Source organism: Sparus aurata, chromosome 6 (assembly GCF_900880675.1).
Source record: "Sparus aurata chromosome 6, fSpaAur1.1, whole genome shotgun sequence".
NCBI lineage: Eukaryota > Metazoa > Chordata > Actinopteri > Spariformes > Sparidae > Sparus > Sparus aurata.
In genome coordinates this window covers 14,362,081-14,376,099 of record NC_044192.1, presented here as the reverse complement: position 1 = coordinate 14,376,099, position 14,019 = coordinate 14,362,081, and the positions used below count along the sequence as shown (strand labels likewise).

The following is a 14,019-nucleotide window of genomic DNA, read 5'->3' as shown; positions in this document are numbered from 1 at the left end:
CCGGTTAAAGTCTTTATGAGCCACCTTACTTTGACCTAGAGAGCTTTTCCCTCTGGTTCATGTTAAATCATTCATATTAATACCAGACTATACAGCATCAGTAGAACCAGTACCGGTTCCTGAACTGATCCATCATCATGAAGCCACAGCCGCCCTGAGCTACAGAATTAATGAGTAGAAAATGTACTCCATCAGCTGCTTTTCAACAAAAAATCAAGTCAGCATTGCAATTTGGCTCAAAGCTTATATTTTATTTTTAATGCTTCATTCTCACTCAAGTATTACAAAGCTTCAGTCTCTTCAGACGAGACTTCAAATAAACTAAAGCCACCTATTCAGCTTGGCCTTTCAACAAACCCTAAATCATTTCACAGTTTTAAGATATTGTGTACATCATTCAGAGGTTTTACAGCCATCATTTGGCTTCAGCTTGTCAACATGGAGTATTCACAACCGCAAGTTCTTCAGAACTTGCCTTCTCTAGTTTCATATTTAGTGTTTAAACAAAACAAAAAAAAGAAAGAAATATTATGTCTTGGTAATAGGAGTAGAGTTAAACTGAGAATCCTCTTAATACAAATGTAATTTATATTTGTCAAATTTCAGGAATGACAAAAAACATATTTGGTGTATGCAAAAATAAAAACCGAGGAGAAACATGATATGAGCCATACATTGATGTTATGCTGTTGTGGAGCCCTGCGTGGTGACGTCAGGCGCAAGGTGAGATGGATAACGTGTTTAGCGTAGGAGAGCGGCTGGCTTCTCCTCTCCTCTCGTTTCCTCCCTCAGGTCATCTTCCAAGGCAGGGTGAGCCTCTCTCCTGCCATCTGTTTGTTGTTGTCACCGTTCACAGCACGACTCATTTCCCTCTCTCCACATGGAAAAATCTTCTTTTCACTCTCAGTCGAGCCGTCCAGCGCCGGGGCTGCCGACGGTGTTTCCCCAGGTGAGTAAACTGGTTCTATTTTTTGGAGCTCTTTGTTTTCAGTTAGCTAGCTGCTCTTTTACGGCTTGTTAGAGAAACGTGACTTCTCTAATAAAAACACAACAAAAAGAAACATGATGTGACCTTGCACAGATTGTATGTATTAGAAATATAGTCACAATAGTTGAGTAATGTGTGGTTTGTTGTTTTGTGTGTAATTTAGCCGCCTGGCTTTGTGTTTCCCTTCTCCCGGACGGAGAGCGTTTCTGGTTGCTAGGATGTCAGGAGCTGTTGCTATGGGCGTATTTCCTGTCCGCACGTGCTGCCTGCTGTAGCTGCATTGACACATGCATGTTGATTTTTGTGCAGGAAAATCAACATAGTATGGTAATATTATGAATGATAGATTATTAAAACAGTCTTTGACTGAATGACTGAATAAACTGAATAAACAAGCTGACCTTAAAGGACAACACAATTTAATGCTGTATCACTTTGTAAAGGTTTGGCAGACCCTGCCACCTTTCTAGCGTCAAACAGTGCTCTGGGGACCTTATATCCAGCTGAGAACAGCTTGCTTATTCAATTATATATATATTTATATTTCAATATTGTAAATATTAATATTCTGTATTTGAATTTCTGTAACAAAACTACATAGTGCCTCTTTAAGAGTCCTGATAATAATAAAATCAACAAACATTTTGATAGGGATCCCTTGAATTTGGTTATACATTTCTGGTGACCAAGAAATGCACTGATCAGTACATTTTACAGATGAAAATCAGCACTCTAAAAAACTCAATTTCAAGCAATGGTGACACTTTTTTTTTAAACAACCCCACACATAACTTCCTGTACCACAATTTCTTGACATTAATCACCTAATGTATGCAGATGCTGATCTATTTGGCACACACACGCACGCACGCACACACACACATGCACTTAACTTTGGACAGGGAAATTAAGGAATTAAATTAACCAATTTGTTACATCTTTATTTCCAATGTTTGTCATAAGCAGACATTACATATCATTGCCGCAGGGATCTACCCAATTTTTTAAAAATATATAATGCATTTTTGCTTCAGCATTGATATTGCAGGCCTGACTATTACTGTTTAGTGCTGTCAACTTAAGATTGGCGTTGTCGCAATGTGGTCAAAGTTTACAGGAAGAAAAGTAGAATTGTGGGTTTTAGCCTCAGAAATGACATGAAAATATGGTATAGGTTTACTTTAGGTCAATCAGAAGACTTGCCCCCTTGTTATAATATGAATATGCTACATATAGAGTCAGGGCAAAGAGAATGTACTTCCAAGCCTAAAGGGTTAAAGTCAAAGTACTACTGTGCCTTGTAATCCACTTTTGCTCCATATGGCGAGAGAAGAGTATTCCAGCTTTCATTACTAGTACCTTAAGCCCTGCACAGGTCAGCTTGGCAGCTGCAGGGAGTGACTTCACAAGAGCTCATATTGTTTTGAGTGACCTAATGTTCAATCTGTTCTCATCAGAGAGCATTTAGATCGACACATACATAGATGATAATGTCAAAGATATGATCAAATAAAGTAAAACTGTGATGCCCCTCTGACTAACGTACCTGCTTCCATTAGCAGGTGTCTAGAAAGGACAGATTGTTTGTGGAAATAGTGGAAGAGATATAGTTGAGGAAGTTATTTTAACCTGATTAGTAGGAGACATATAGTTACACACTATAGATTATGTTTCAGTCATTTATCAGATTTGTTATGATCATGCAAATGTAGGGTTTTTTAATTTAGGTCAGATGTTCAAGTTTAGCCCTTCTGTTGGGAACATCCTCGCTGCCGGTTTTATCGCCTGCTCTTCTTGTCAGCAAGTCGCAAAAAATTATGAGGTTATTAATATGTCAACTAAGGCATGACAGTGATGTTCTGTATTACTACTGGGTGACTGGGAGTACGGACCTCCTTGTCACGTTTCACCTTGCCTTTTTAGAGAATATGAGCATCAAAACGAAGGTGGTTATTATCTTTATAGACTCACCAGGCCTGCTTATCTTTCATACCAACCAGCAGTTGATTTTGTTTAATGTTATTTTTCACTTACAAAGTGAAATAAAAACTGTCCACAGCTCTTAATTAGCTAATTTGTGAATGATTTAAAGATTGAACTCCCTAAAAAACATTTGAGGACCCCTTCTTCAGGGAAAATCATGCCATGAGTATGTTTTTAACAGAAGTTAAACATCAGTGATGCACAGTGACGGGATGGCCTCTGTAAAGTTACTTTTGTTAGATAAATGGGTTGTGAATTTTGTAGGTTGTTTTTGCCTTCATTTTATTTCAGAGCTTTGCACAATGACATATTTTGAAGGACATGTCAGTATGTTTATATGACCAGTTAATTGAATCTTGCTCCAACTCATTTCCCATCTGTGTTTTCAGAACAAGTTCAGCTACACCGCCCAGATGAATTAATGTGCCAGACTTTGCAGCCATAAATAACCATGACAGACAACACCCACGTCACTCTGGGTGCTTTGCAGGAATTTGATCGTTGCAGCACAGTCCTGCCTTTGTGTATGTATGGTAACATGTGCATGATTTTTCTTATCATCCCATAAAAACTTCTTTTGTTCTCATGACCAAACTGTTCGGTAAAACTGGCACCTTATGATAATCTTTTACTGGTTTGTGTGGGTCTGTGTTTTGTTATCATATCGAAAACAATTTTGCATCAGCTGCATCAAATGAACTTCAGCATTTGATGATGCAGTGCCAGTTCATTCACATCTTTTGTTTGTGTGTCTGTACACGTTTGAGCATATGCTGCATGCTGGCATGCAACTAAGTTTTTTTATTGTGAGTGACATGCTGCATCATTCTGGTACAGTATCACAACCCAGTTCCTATAATAAAACGTTAACTCTATTAAATACAAGTGATGTCACATTGGGGGGGGATGGTGATGGCATGATAGCTAGGTGAGACTGCTGCCAAGCGACAGACCACTGTTCGAGACGGCATATCGACAATTGTGAGCATCAAACCACTGGCTATTTTTTAGAAGCATCCAGTCATTTTCCTGCTAATGTGCTGCAATAAAACTGGATATTTCTGACTTGATGCTGAGACAGTTTGCAGCCAAAAATATTTATTTTTATTGAGCATCGGGATAGTTTAAAGCCGTGTTTTAGGTAATGGAACCACATCAGCCAAAACATGATCTTTTCCTCACCTTTACCAAGTTTTTTTTTTTTTTGCCTAGACCTAACCAGGCTATAAGCACAGTGGTGTCATAACATAACATTAATTAATGAGCCTAAAGAAACTTGAAGTTGCAGCATACATTGCCAACATTTATTCAGCAATTGGGTTAGGCATTTGCTTGTTAGTAAAACCATCTGGAAGTTTGATAAGTCTGCCTCAGCCTGGGCCACATTTTCTTCTTAAAACATTTAGCAGATACCCTTAATAGGCTCTTTTTGGGTAAAAGAACTAGCCAACAAATACAAGAGACAACTTGTGTCCCATTTCCTCCCCTCCTTCACATCGTCCTTCCTCTCCTGTATCTTACCCTCCTCTGTCATCATCTGCCCTCTTTTCTGTTTTTGTTATTTTTCTATGTCCTGTATATCTGCTCTGCTCCACTTTCCTGTCCTCCCCTCCCCTCTCCTTTACTCCACGCAAGCTTTGTGCTCTTCTTGCCAAGAGGTGGATAAGCAGGGTATGAGGCTAAGCCAGCTGTCACATGCCATCTGCAGGGTCACACCGAGGCATGCCATCACGTTCTCAACTCTCCTTTTCCTCCTAGCATACCTGTGAGCCAAGGAGGATTGTCAGCGAGAGGGGGAGAAAGGGCTTGACTTATGTCAGAGATGATTCGAGAGAAAGGAAAGAACGTTTTAAGGAAGGATAGGGCAAGAAGAGCTTTGGTTTACAGATAAGAGTATGGTATGAAGTTACAGGAGAGCAGATATTGCGGTTTAACTGGATTTAACCTGGAGGAAAATAAAGATGAGAGCGAAGAGAGACACAAGACACAACAGTGGAGAAATTGCAAACACTACTCCATTGTCTGAAACAATGAAGAAAGGTGTGAGTGAGTGAGTTATTTCAAGTAGAGTAGAGAGCTGGTGAGCAAGGTGCAATCCCAGGAGGGATCCCTGTGGTCTCCCTAATCTGTGTTGATCTGGTTAGAGACAAAGTGAGTGGAAGGAGTGTCTGGGCAAACTGCCAAAGAGGAGAGACACCAGCAGCACGGAGCGAGCGTAGGCTACACTAATCCCACCTGATATCTTACAGCGTGCAACAGAGAGGAGTCTAATTTGATTTACCCACCAGATGAAAATGTTAATTGATTCTGTCTCTAGTTTCCTAATTATTGACTGTACGACTGGATTTGTTTTTCAGTTTTTGTTATGACGTGGAGTATTTCTAAGGAGGTTTTTTGCAGAAAACCTCATCCAGGAACTGATCAGATTGACTTGAACAGTGACTGAAGGGCACAGAGGAAGCTTTCATTTTAGTGGGAAAGGTAGTAAAAAATCAAATTAATTGGGCGTGTTTGTTATTGACAAATGAAAATTGTCACTGTTAAATAGGATATAAATAGCACCAAGGGCACACCATCAGGCCTTCCAACTAAAAATAACATTACTGATTAAGGACAGTAAAATCAAAATATATTATTACTTAAAGCAACAAATGTAACTTAGTGGATGAGGATAGGTAAATATTGGGTCAAAAACTGAGACTTTAGGTTGGCAGCTCGGGTTAGCAAAGATCCCAAAGGGTCAGTATTTGAGGACCTGAGGATGAGACTCAGCAATCAAGGAGGAGACCAATTCACTGTGAATCAGTAGAAACATGTTCTACATTTCTACAAATTAAATAAATGTTTGTTCTATTCAAAATACATTAAGGACATTTACTTATTAATTCAATGTTTTCTTTGACATGAAACCAATTAAAACAGGGCTTCTCCTCAGTGGGTGTACAGCACAATGTGTAAGAGTAGCAACGTTTATCAATATCACAACTGATTAAAGTAGTTTATGTTGTGAAGTCTGAAACGTAACGTCATCAGTTATACCATTAAGTAGCTCACATTATGTTCCTAGAATCACTGTATAGATTTCCTATAATCTTAAGCTTGCCGAACACTACTGTAGTGCAAAGTCCAATCCTTAGTGCTGAGCTCTCAAAGCTCTCTCCTAATGAGGCAAATTTAGTGAATCTCGATAAAATGATGACGTTATAATATACCCAGCCTAGTACCTCAGTTCAGCACCAAGTCACCCTTGTAGCACCACCAGTGTAGAAATCCAGTTTAAGGACAAGGCAGAGTCATCAAATTTCACAGTACAGAGCAAAGGCCGATCTCTGCCTCTGGCCTTTTAGATGTAAAAGTGCCCTTTCTTCAAACATTTGCTCAACATGCCTTATGTTGTCATTGAAGATCTAATGCTAATCTTTTTTGTTTGTCACATTTTAAGCACAAAGGCAGTTTAATATTTTTTCTTGAGCCTGTCTGCACACTTGTCCCAACTAACCTGAGTTACCCTTAGGGTCCACATTTTCAAAGCAAGTCAGACTTAAATTTTGCTTTTAAACTATGTCAAACCAGGTCATATCCAAAAGATATAACAGAGGACACAGGTTTAATGTTAAGTTGTCTGTGCCCACTCTGCTCTGCACTCCTACAGGCCTGATCCAAAGTTCAAGACCCACTGTATGTGCTGTTTGTCTGAAATCTCCCTGCTACTCATTGATATTCAATCCTGCTGTAAATAAGTGACAGTAAAGTGGATCTTGGCCTTCAGTTACTGATGAATACCGTAAAGACTTCCAGAGATCAGGTTAAAGAGAGCAACGTCACAGATTCCTGTGCTTGAGTGAATCAGTAAATGAATGTGTGAGCATGTTGCTACCTAAATTAAAATATGTTTTTCTACTTTTCCAAGAAGCCCCAGTATAACTTTATCCAAACAGTGAGTCAACCCAGCCAGCCGGCCGGTCAGTCAGGCATACAGCTGTGGTGCCCATTCAGCTCCAGCCTTGTCCATCCAACCAGCCGTTCAGCCAGCCTCTTCCCTCGGTTGGAGTCCCAGCCCCTATCAGCTATTCAACCACTCAGCTCCTCTCCTACCTTGGCTGCCCCCCCTCCAAGCAGACCTCCTTTCCTGCCTCAGGATGCGATGTAGTGACGTGCCTGCCAGTGCAGTGAGACCGTCCTTGTTCCTATGTGTTTGTGCGCTGAAGAGATTACAAGGAAACAGCTTGCCAGGAGTAGGCAGCTGCTGTTTCCTCCAGCTCGCAGCAGTTTTGGGGGACTACAGCAGGATGCCGTGGGGGAGAAGTGGCTCGGCGGTCCTGCTGCTTCTCTCAGGCAGGACCATCGCGCGGGCCAAGGCCAGGTAGGATCAGGCCTCTGCTGTCGCTGAGGCCACTGGGACTTGAAACCCATGTATGGATTAAGCTACTCCACTGCTAGTTGGCTAAGATGGGGGTACTATAGGTGCTGAGCAAGGCTGTTTTGTTTTGTTCATTGGACAACGTTTAGGAACTTTGGAGACTCACTGTGATTCAAATCCATCTCTCTTTCTGTTCTAGATTTTGTAAATCATTACTCTCTCCTTCGTGCTGTTGAAAAACACTTTCTCTCTCCGCTGTACAGGCAAACTGTTGCATTCTCTTTGACCTAAGAGGCTTGCAATGGCATTCAGCCACAGGGATTAAACACTGTGTTGCTGCTTTTTCAACTGGATTACTGTATTCCTTGATCAGAGTTGTTGGCTGGGGTTACTTTGTGTTAGTTCCCATAGGAATGAGTATAAATGCAAAACAACAGTTTGACATTTTCGCCATTCTTCTCTCAGAGTGGATAGTTTCCTGTTGATTCTCTTTGAGGTCTGCTCAAACAAAACAATCCCAGCACCTTGACATTTTTCAGTAGTCCTTGTTCTCGATTGTGTGCTTAAAAGACTATCAGCATGTGATTTGTTTTGTGGTTCAGCTTTATAACCCACAGGCAAGGTGAATGGTATTATTAGCAGCTGGAAAAACAGGACAATGCTGCTTTTCCTCTCTGTTCTTGAGGCAAAACATTGAAGGCGGGAAAAATAAGTTCAAAGCTTTCTTCATTTGTCATTGCAACCTTGTCTCCTGAGAGTTGCTGGCATGAAAACCCTTGTTTTCCAGATACATTTTTGAATGGAAGGCAGAGTCATATGACAAACTGCAGCAGATGAGGTAACTCGTCATGTTTTTCCTTGTAAGAGTACGTTTAAGTCAAATTTCCGTGGTCATTTGCTCATTAATCTTTTATTAAAAGTGACAAAACTAAGTAATGTATGAGCAGACATCTACGTTGAGGTGAAATGTGTGAAACAGTGGGCTGATAGATTTGACTAAAATGTTGCAACTGCTGGAATTCTTTTCTCACCTTTCTTAAAACCTGACCAGATGTGTGTTTCCGTCTGTTTACATCCTCGGCTGATGTTTAGGCCATCATCAGCATGACAAGAGATAAAGAATGAACAAATGGTAATGAGTCAGTGATTTGTTAGAGGGGTTAAGGGGCTGCCCACAGCCAATGTTGACGGACCTGTTGCACTTGAGGAACTCTATCTCGCCGTCTGTTTTTTCCTACTCTGCCTCGTGCTCATAAATCATGTCCTCACTCAGCAGCCTGACACTTAATCATCTCATCTGTCAAGTCAAGCTCAGGTATGAGGTCGAACTGGGATTGTGGTTGATGACAACATGAGGGGAGCAGTCAGTCGCTGTCTGCTTGCTTATAAGGCATGATTTGATTTAACAGCATGCCACGTAAATAGCTGTCACACCGAAAGTATGTGCTTTTTGATTTGAGATTACCTGCAGTGCAAACTCAAGCGCAGAGTTTGAGAAAGACGAAAAGCATCTTCATCCTTTGATCCATTTGATTACGTTAATTCTTAACTCATGCAGCAAAGACAGTGTTGACAATGACCATCTTTTCAACAAAGCATTCTTGATTAATTGGCTCCAGAAGAGTTTTACTTAAAGTCCAATAAAGTGCTCGAGGCTTATGTGTGTGTCGATATTAAGGTTAGTCAGCTTTCTCTTGTGTGCCGAGAGGTTTCATCGTTAACGTCCATTACATTGTCAATGGACTAGAACAAGCTCTGACATTACTGTGTTACAGGAAAAGTGTTTTGTGACTAGTTTCAAGCATTTAAATGTCATTGTTTGAAGCAGAGAGGAAGTTGATGGCTACAGGCATGAAGGCAGGGCGTGTCACCTGAGAGTGGTGTAGGAGGGGACAGGTGTGAACGATATGTTGATGTATTGGGTGTCCACTCCCTCCTGCATTTCAGCTCCAGTCAGCTTACAAACACGCAGCTACACAGCTTCAAGCCTCAGTAAAGTCCTACATCACTTCCTGTCACTGCGCAGAGAATCTTGAGCAGCGGACGGATTTACAACACACTCACATGGTGTCCAACCAGCAGGACTGGATAAAGCTGGACCGTAATTCCTGAATTCCCTTTTTGAAGTTGTGGATATGGGAGGCAGTGAGGAGGTAGTGGTGAGCAGAATTGAGTCCACCATGCCTTTTCAACGCAACAGGCTGAACCGTTTCAGGTTCCGTCCTATTCAAAGCCCAGCAAGGAGCAAGCGCGTGAAACCATCCTCCCACAAGAAGAAAGCCAGGTATGTGTGATGAGAAGGGCAGCAGGATTCATACATGTTTTGATGAAAGTCTTTAGTGTTGACATGTGCTTGAACTGAAGTTGTGACAATTGCAAGATTTCAACTGTAGATGGTGAAAAAAGTAACCTGACAGTCCCCTGCAGTTGCATTAAGTGCAGTTTCTAACCCTACAAATGTGGGATGGAAACAAGTTTCTCTGGTGATTTTTAAATCATTTTAAAGTAATCTGAATTCTTGTGGCATTCATTGAAGTCCATGTTGCTGCTGAGCAGCTGGATCCAGAGGGCACCTCTGTGAGGCAGCTGTCCACAGACCTCTGATCTCTCAGTCTTTGTGTGTTTTATCCATATGAGTGGCAGGTTGTGAGCACATGTTGTGGTTTTGCACAGCTGTGTGTGAGGTGTGTAGTCAGATAATGAGCTTTAATTAGGGCTATTATTAGACTGAATAGGATTATTGTTAGGAATTAATCGATGCTGCATTTTTTTGTGTTCTTTCTTACTCACGGCTGATGTAGGGCATTGTTTAGATGGTAGACACTGTAATCTCTTTTTCCACTTAATATTTGTGTTGAAATGATATAATCCTCCTCTCTGAAAGTCTTGAGACATTAATACTAATAATTACGTTAATGATTTTTAAAATTTTTTAAAAGACATGTCATTTCGGTCTTCATGCAACAAAACTGTATTCAAAGTGGATCTGTCGAGAGCGCAGACAGTCAATTTGTTGGAGGTTTCACAAAAACTACTGAACAGATTTCTACGAAACTTGGATGGAGGATGGGTCTCGGCAAGGAATAGACCCTTTTGCGTTTTGGTAAGGATCTACATAAAGGGACGTATCCAGGATTTATTTTCACTTTCTTCAACATTGTAAGATCCGACACTTTCATTAATTTCTCAGGAAATGATGCATGGATCTTGATTTTTAACAAATCTGCATATTTAGTTGACATATTTAGTTATCTATGAGTAAGTATTATTTGATGTCGATAAATGGGACTGTTCAGCTTTGGCAGAGGTAAACAGAGTAACAGGCAACTGAGTGCCAATCTGGTATACAGTGCATTAATGTCTGGTTAGGTGAAGTAATTTCATGGTGTTGATTTGTAGAGGGAGGGCTTAATTTTAAAAATGCTAAGAAAAATGCTGAAGTTTTTGAAGTCTTTCCAGTGAAACGAAAGAGAGATGAATTTGCATTGTCACATAACATTACATACTACTATACTGTATGTTGGAATGTAACTGTACTGGTTTGGAGAATAGTAAACAATAGATTGACATTTGACAGTTTTCATTAATGGATAGACTTTCCTGGATTGGAGTAGTTATACTATAGATTATGGGATCGCGGCTCAGCTTCTTATTGGATTTGAAGACATAACTGTTCATTGGTGTTCACTGCTGTGTATGGTCTAAAATTACTCATGAGACATTAACATATCGGTAGGCTTGTCTTGTACGTGTGCCAACACTTATAATTTCTGTTTTTCTTTTTACTATGTATTACTGTTTTCTTGGAAGGAATCTACCCCTGAATCTAGTATCTATTGAAACTCACAACTGCTGTCATCACTTCCCCCCGTCCCACCCCGCTCTAAATAAAAACTGGTTTAACACACACCATTGCACTGATCTGGAAAAAAACCTGATCCGTCTTCAGCTGACTTGTAGACGATGTGGGCATGTATGAGAAACATCTAGATAAGGTCATCACAACTAAAAGAATGATAGGTATTACTTCCTCTGAAACATCAGATAACTATCATCTCATTGTCATTCGTCACTCATGTTGGCATGGTACATGCCATTCCTCTATGATGCACCGGTGCGGCTTGGTATGTCTCTTGAGATATGCTGACTACAAGAATGTGACTTAACCAAACAAAAATGAGTCAGCTGACCACTTCCTGTGCCCAAGATCACTGGGTCACACCGGGCGCTTGAGGGTGAGAGTGTGTCTGCAGCTGAGTGTGTCCCATTGTTGTGTGAGAACAATATCATCGGTTGTTGAGTCCTACACAGGAAAGGCTGGCTGCATTTTCCCTGCTTGCGTTTGGAAAATAAGATAAGATGATGTATGTTTTGTATATCTCGATCCCTTCATGTAGTGTTCATTCTTACATTTTTAGTGGGTTTTATTATGTCTGTTCAGCAGATGAAGGGGTGTGACCCACAGGAAAACAGATCTCACACTCATACGGTGACATCTAGTGGATCTTTAGGGTACTGTGCCTCCTGGCCACATTTTGCAAGAACAATAGAGACCCCCCTTTGTGTCCACGCTCGCCATCTCTCTCCTCACTCCGGCCCTCCCTCCATCCCACTCCTTTTGTCTCTCCTCCTCTCTGGACTCCCCCGGCTGATTCATCCACCCCTCACCGCCTTAATCTCCACCGTTCCTCCCGTGTTTGTATGTGTCTTTGTGTGTCGTCTCAATTGGTTTGCATGCGCGCGTGTGATTTCTTTACGTGTGTCTATGTCTGCACCAGAAATCCCAGCCCCACCGAGATGAGCGTGGAGCCCTGGGCGAGCCCGCAGGACCAGGCAGCCGCTGAGCAAACAGACAGCACACAGGAGCCATCCGCCCAGGAGCAGGAGCAGGAGCAGCACCCCGACAAACTCTGCCTGGACTCGTTCTGGAGTGAGGTGGAGACCATCAGACAGGGGAGTGGCTACACAGACCTCGACTGCACCAGGAGAGACTCAAGACAGTCAGAAGGTAAATGATGCAAATCCTGTGCTGAAAGATGAAAGAATGGATTGAGAGAGCTGGGACAGAAGCCATCATGTTTGTGCGGTAGAATTACAAGCCATCTGTGTTTAATACAGCTGCTGCTGCGATCCTCCATGAAATGATGCCTATGCCATTGCACGATATCAGGTTTCTCTCATGCAGCAGAGTAGTGCTCATCACCATGACAACACAATCAAACACTGTGTATCAGGGAGTGTTTTATGTGCACAATCCCAGTAGCCACTCGTGAATGATTGATATTAATGCTCTTTATCCATACATATTATCTGAATGTGTTGTAGCCTCTAATACACCATTCTGCTGTTATGTTCAACAGAAACACTGATTTTGATACATTTTTCATTAATGAGTGAACACTCTGAAGTCCTGATTTAGTTGAGTAAGCATATGAGTGCATCTCATTGTTGTTTTGGAAGGGTAAACAACTTACTTACTGCTGTACTTAGTGTCCAAGAGAGAATTGCATCATCTCTTTCTAAGTTCAACCTTATCACTAAGTGGAGATTTGCACATTAATAAATTAAAACTGGATGCATCACAGAAAATAGTTTTTACATAGAGATGAGTAATACACATTTACATTCAATAAGTGCCAGGTTTAACAACTGTGTAGCTAACTGAGTTAACCAGCAAAGCTAATGTTAGCTTGTTAATATATGACTTGTTTAAAGAGAAAAGGGAAAAGGGATAAGAAGATGCTTTTCGGTTGACACATCTCATCTAAAACTCAATTATAATGTTGTTTAAAATAAAGATTTGATAGTAAAAAAAAAAAAACATGTTTGCAAAAATAACACAGCATGCCTCAAATGATAAAACTTTATTCCACATTTTGTTAAATAATTAGGTTAGGTTGACATAATTCTTGAAAAGATTTTTCACTCATTCCAGACTATGCTATACTATGCCATACTAATACAGCTTTCTCTGAAACACACATATTTTTTCCATCTATGCAGGTGCAAATAAAAGAAAATGAATTTACAAAAGACAGTTATATGTTTATTTTAACATTATAGTGACTTCCTGGTTACATACAGTCACTTGCTTTTGATTGGACTGTGCTGCAAATGTTTCCTAGCCACAGATTTACTCTCAACTTATTTCCTGATGATAAAAAAAAACACCTGGTTTGAAACAAACAGTGACAGATATACAAATAGCTACATCACATTGCTGATGTCCCTGTGTATTCACATATGTCTGTTGTATGTCTGTGACTCAGAGGGTGAGCAGGAGGAGCAGTGGTTGGCTGACGCTGGTTTGTCGAACCTCATCAGCGAGGACAGCGAGGATGTAGACAACGCAGTGCTGCTGTCCACTCTGACCCGGACTCAGGCAGAGGCCGTCCAGCGTCGACTGGATTCCTACACATTGTCCCTCCGCAAGAGGAACAAACCGGCACCGCGCGACGTCCGTGAAGTCTTCAAACCCCCCATCACTCAGGTCAGGACTATATCAAATCCCCGAATCCCTGGTTGCGTGAGTGAAGTTGTTCTGAAACTTACCATGACCTCAACGTAAGAAAAAAATTGAAGGTCATCTGAAAGCAACTATTAAACATTTTTAATGTCCTCTGTTTATATCTACCCCAAAAAATGGCACTAAATGGGGTAAATTGATGTATTTCTAAATGTAGATTCT

General features: G+C 40.9%; 1 protein-coding gene across 9 annotated transcripts in view; it reads left to right on the top strand.

Moving 5' to 3' along the window:
- Positions 1 to 133: 133 nt before the first annotated feature.
- The window catches only part of arhgap40 (Rho GTPase activating protein 40), a 28,669-nt gene continuing 14,783 nt past the window's right edge, over positions 134 to 14,019 (top strand). For 2 of the 9 annotated variants that reach the window (XM_030419798.1, XM_030419796.1), the window contains exons 1-6: positions 811 to 949; positions 3,361 to 3,495; positions 6,624 to 7,334; positions 9,279 to 9,615; positions 12,110 to 12,339; positions 13,601 to 13,821. In XM_030419798.1, coding sequence (XP_030275658.1) covers positions 9,467 to 9,615; positions 12,110 to 12,339; positions 13,601 to 13,821 — 600 coding nt within the window. In that variant the 5' untranslated portion in view covers positions 811 to 949; positions 3,361 to 3,495; positions 6,624 to 7,334; positions 9,279 to 9,466. Of the gene's footprint in view, positions 950 to 1,151; positions 1,316 to 3,360; positions 3,496 to 6,623; positions 7,335 to 7,388; positions 9,616 to 11,807; positions 12,031 to 12,109; positions 12,340 to 13,600; positions 13,822 to 14,019 lie in introns of those variants that run through there. The other 7 variants (XM_030419795.1, XM_030419792.1, XM_030419793.1 and 4 more) reach the window with 6 other exon arrangements.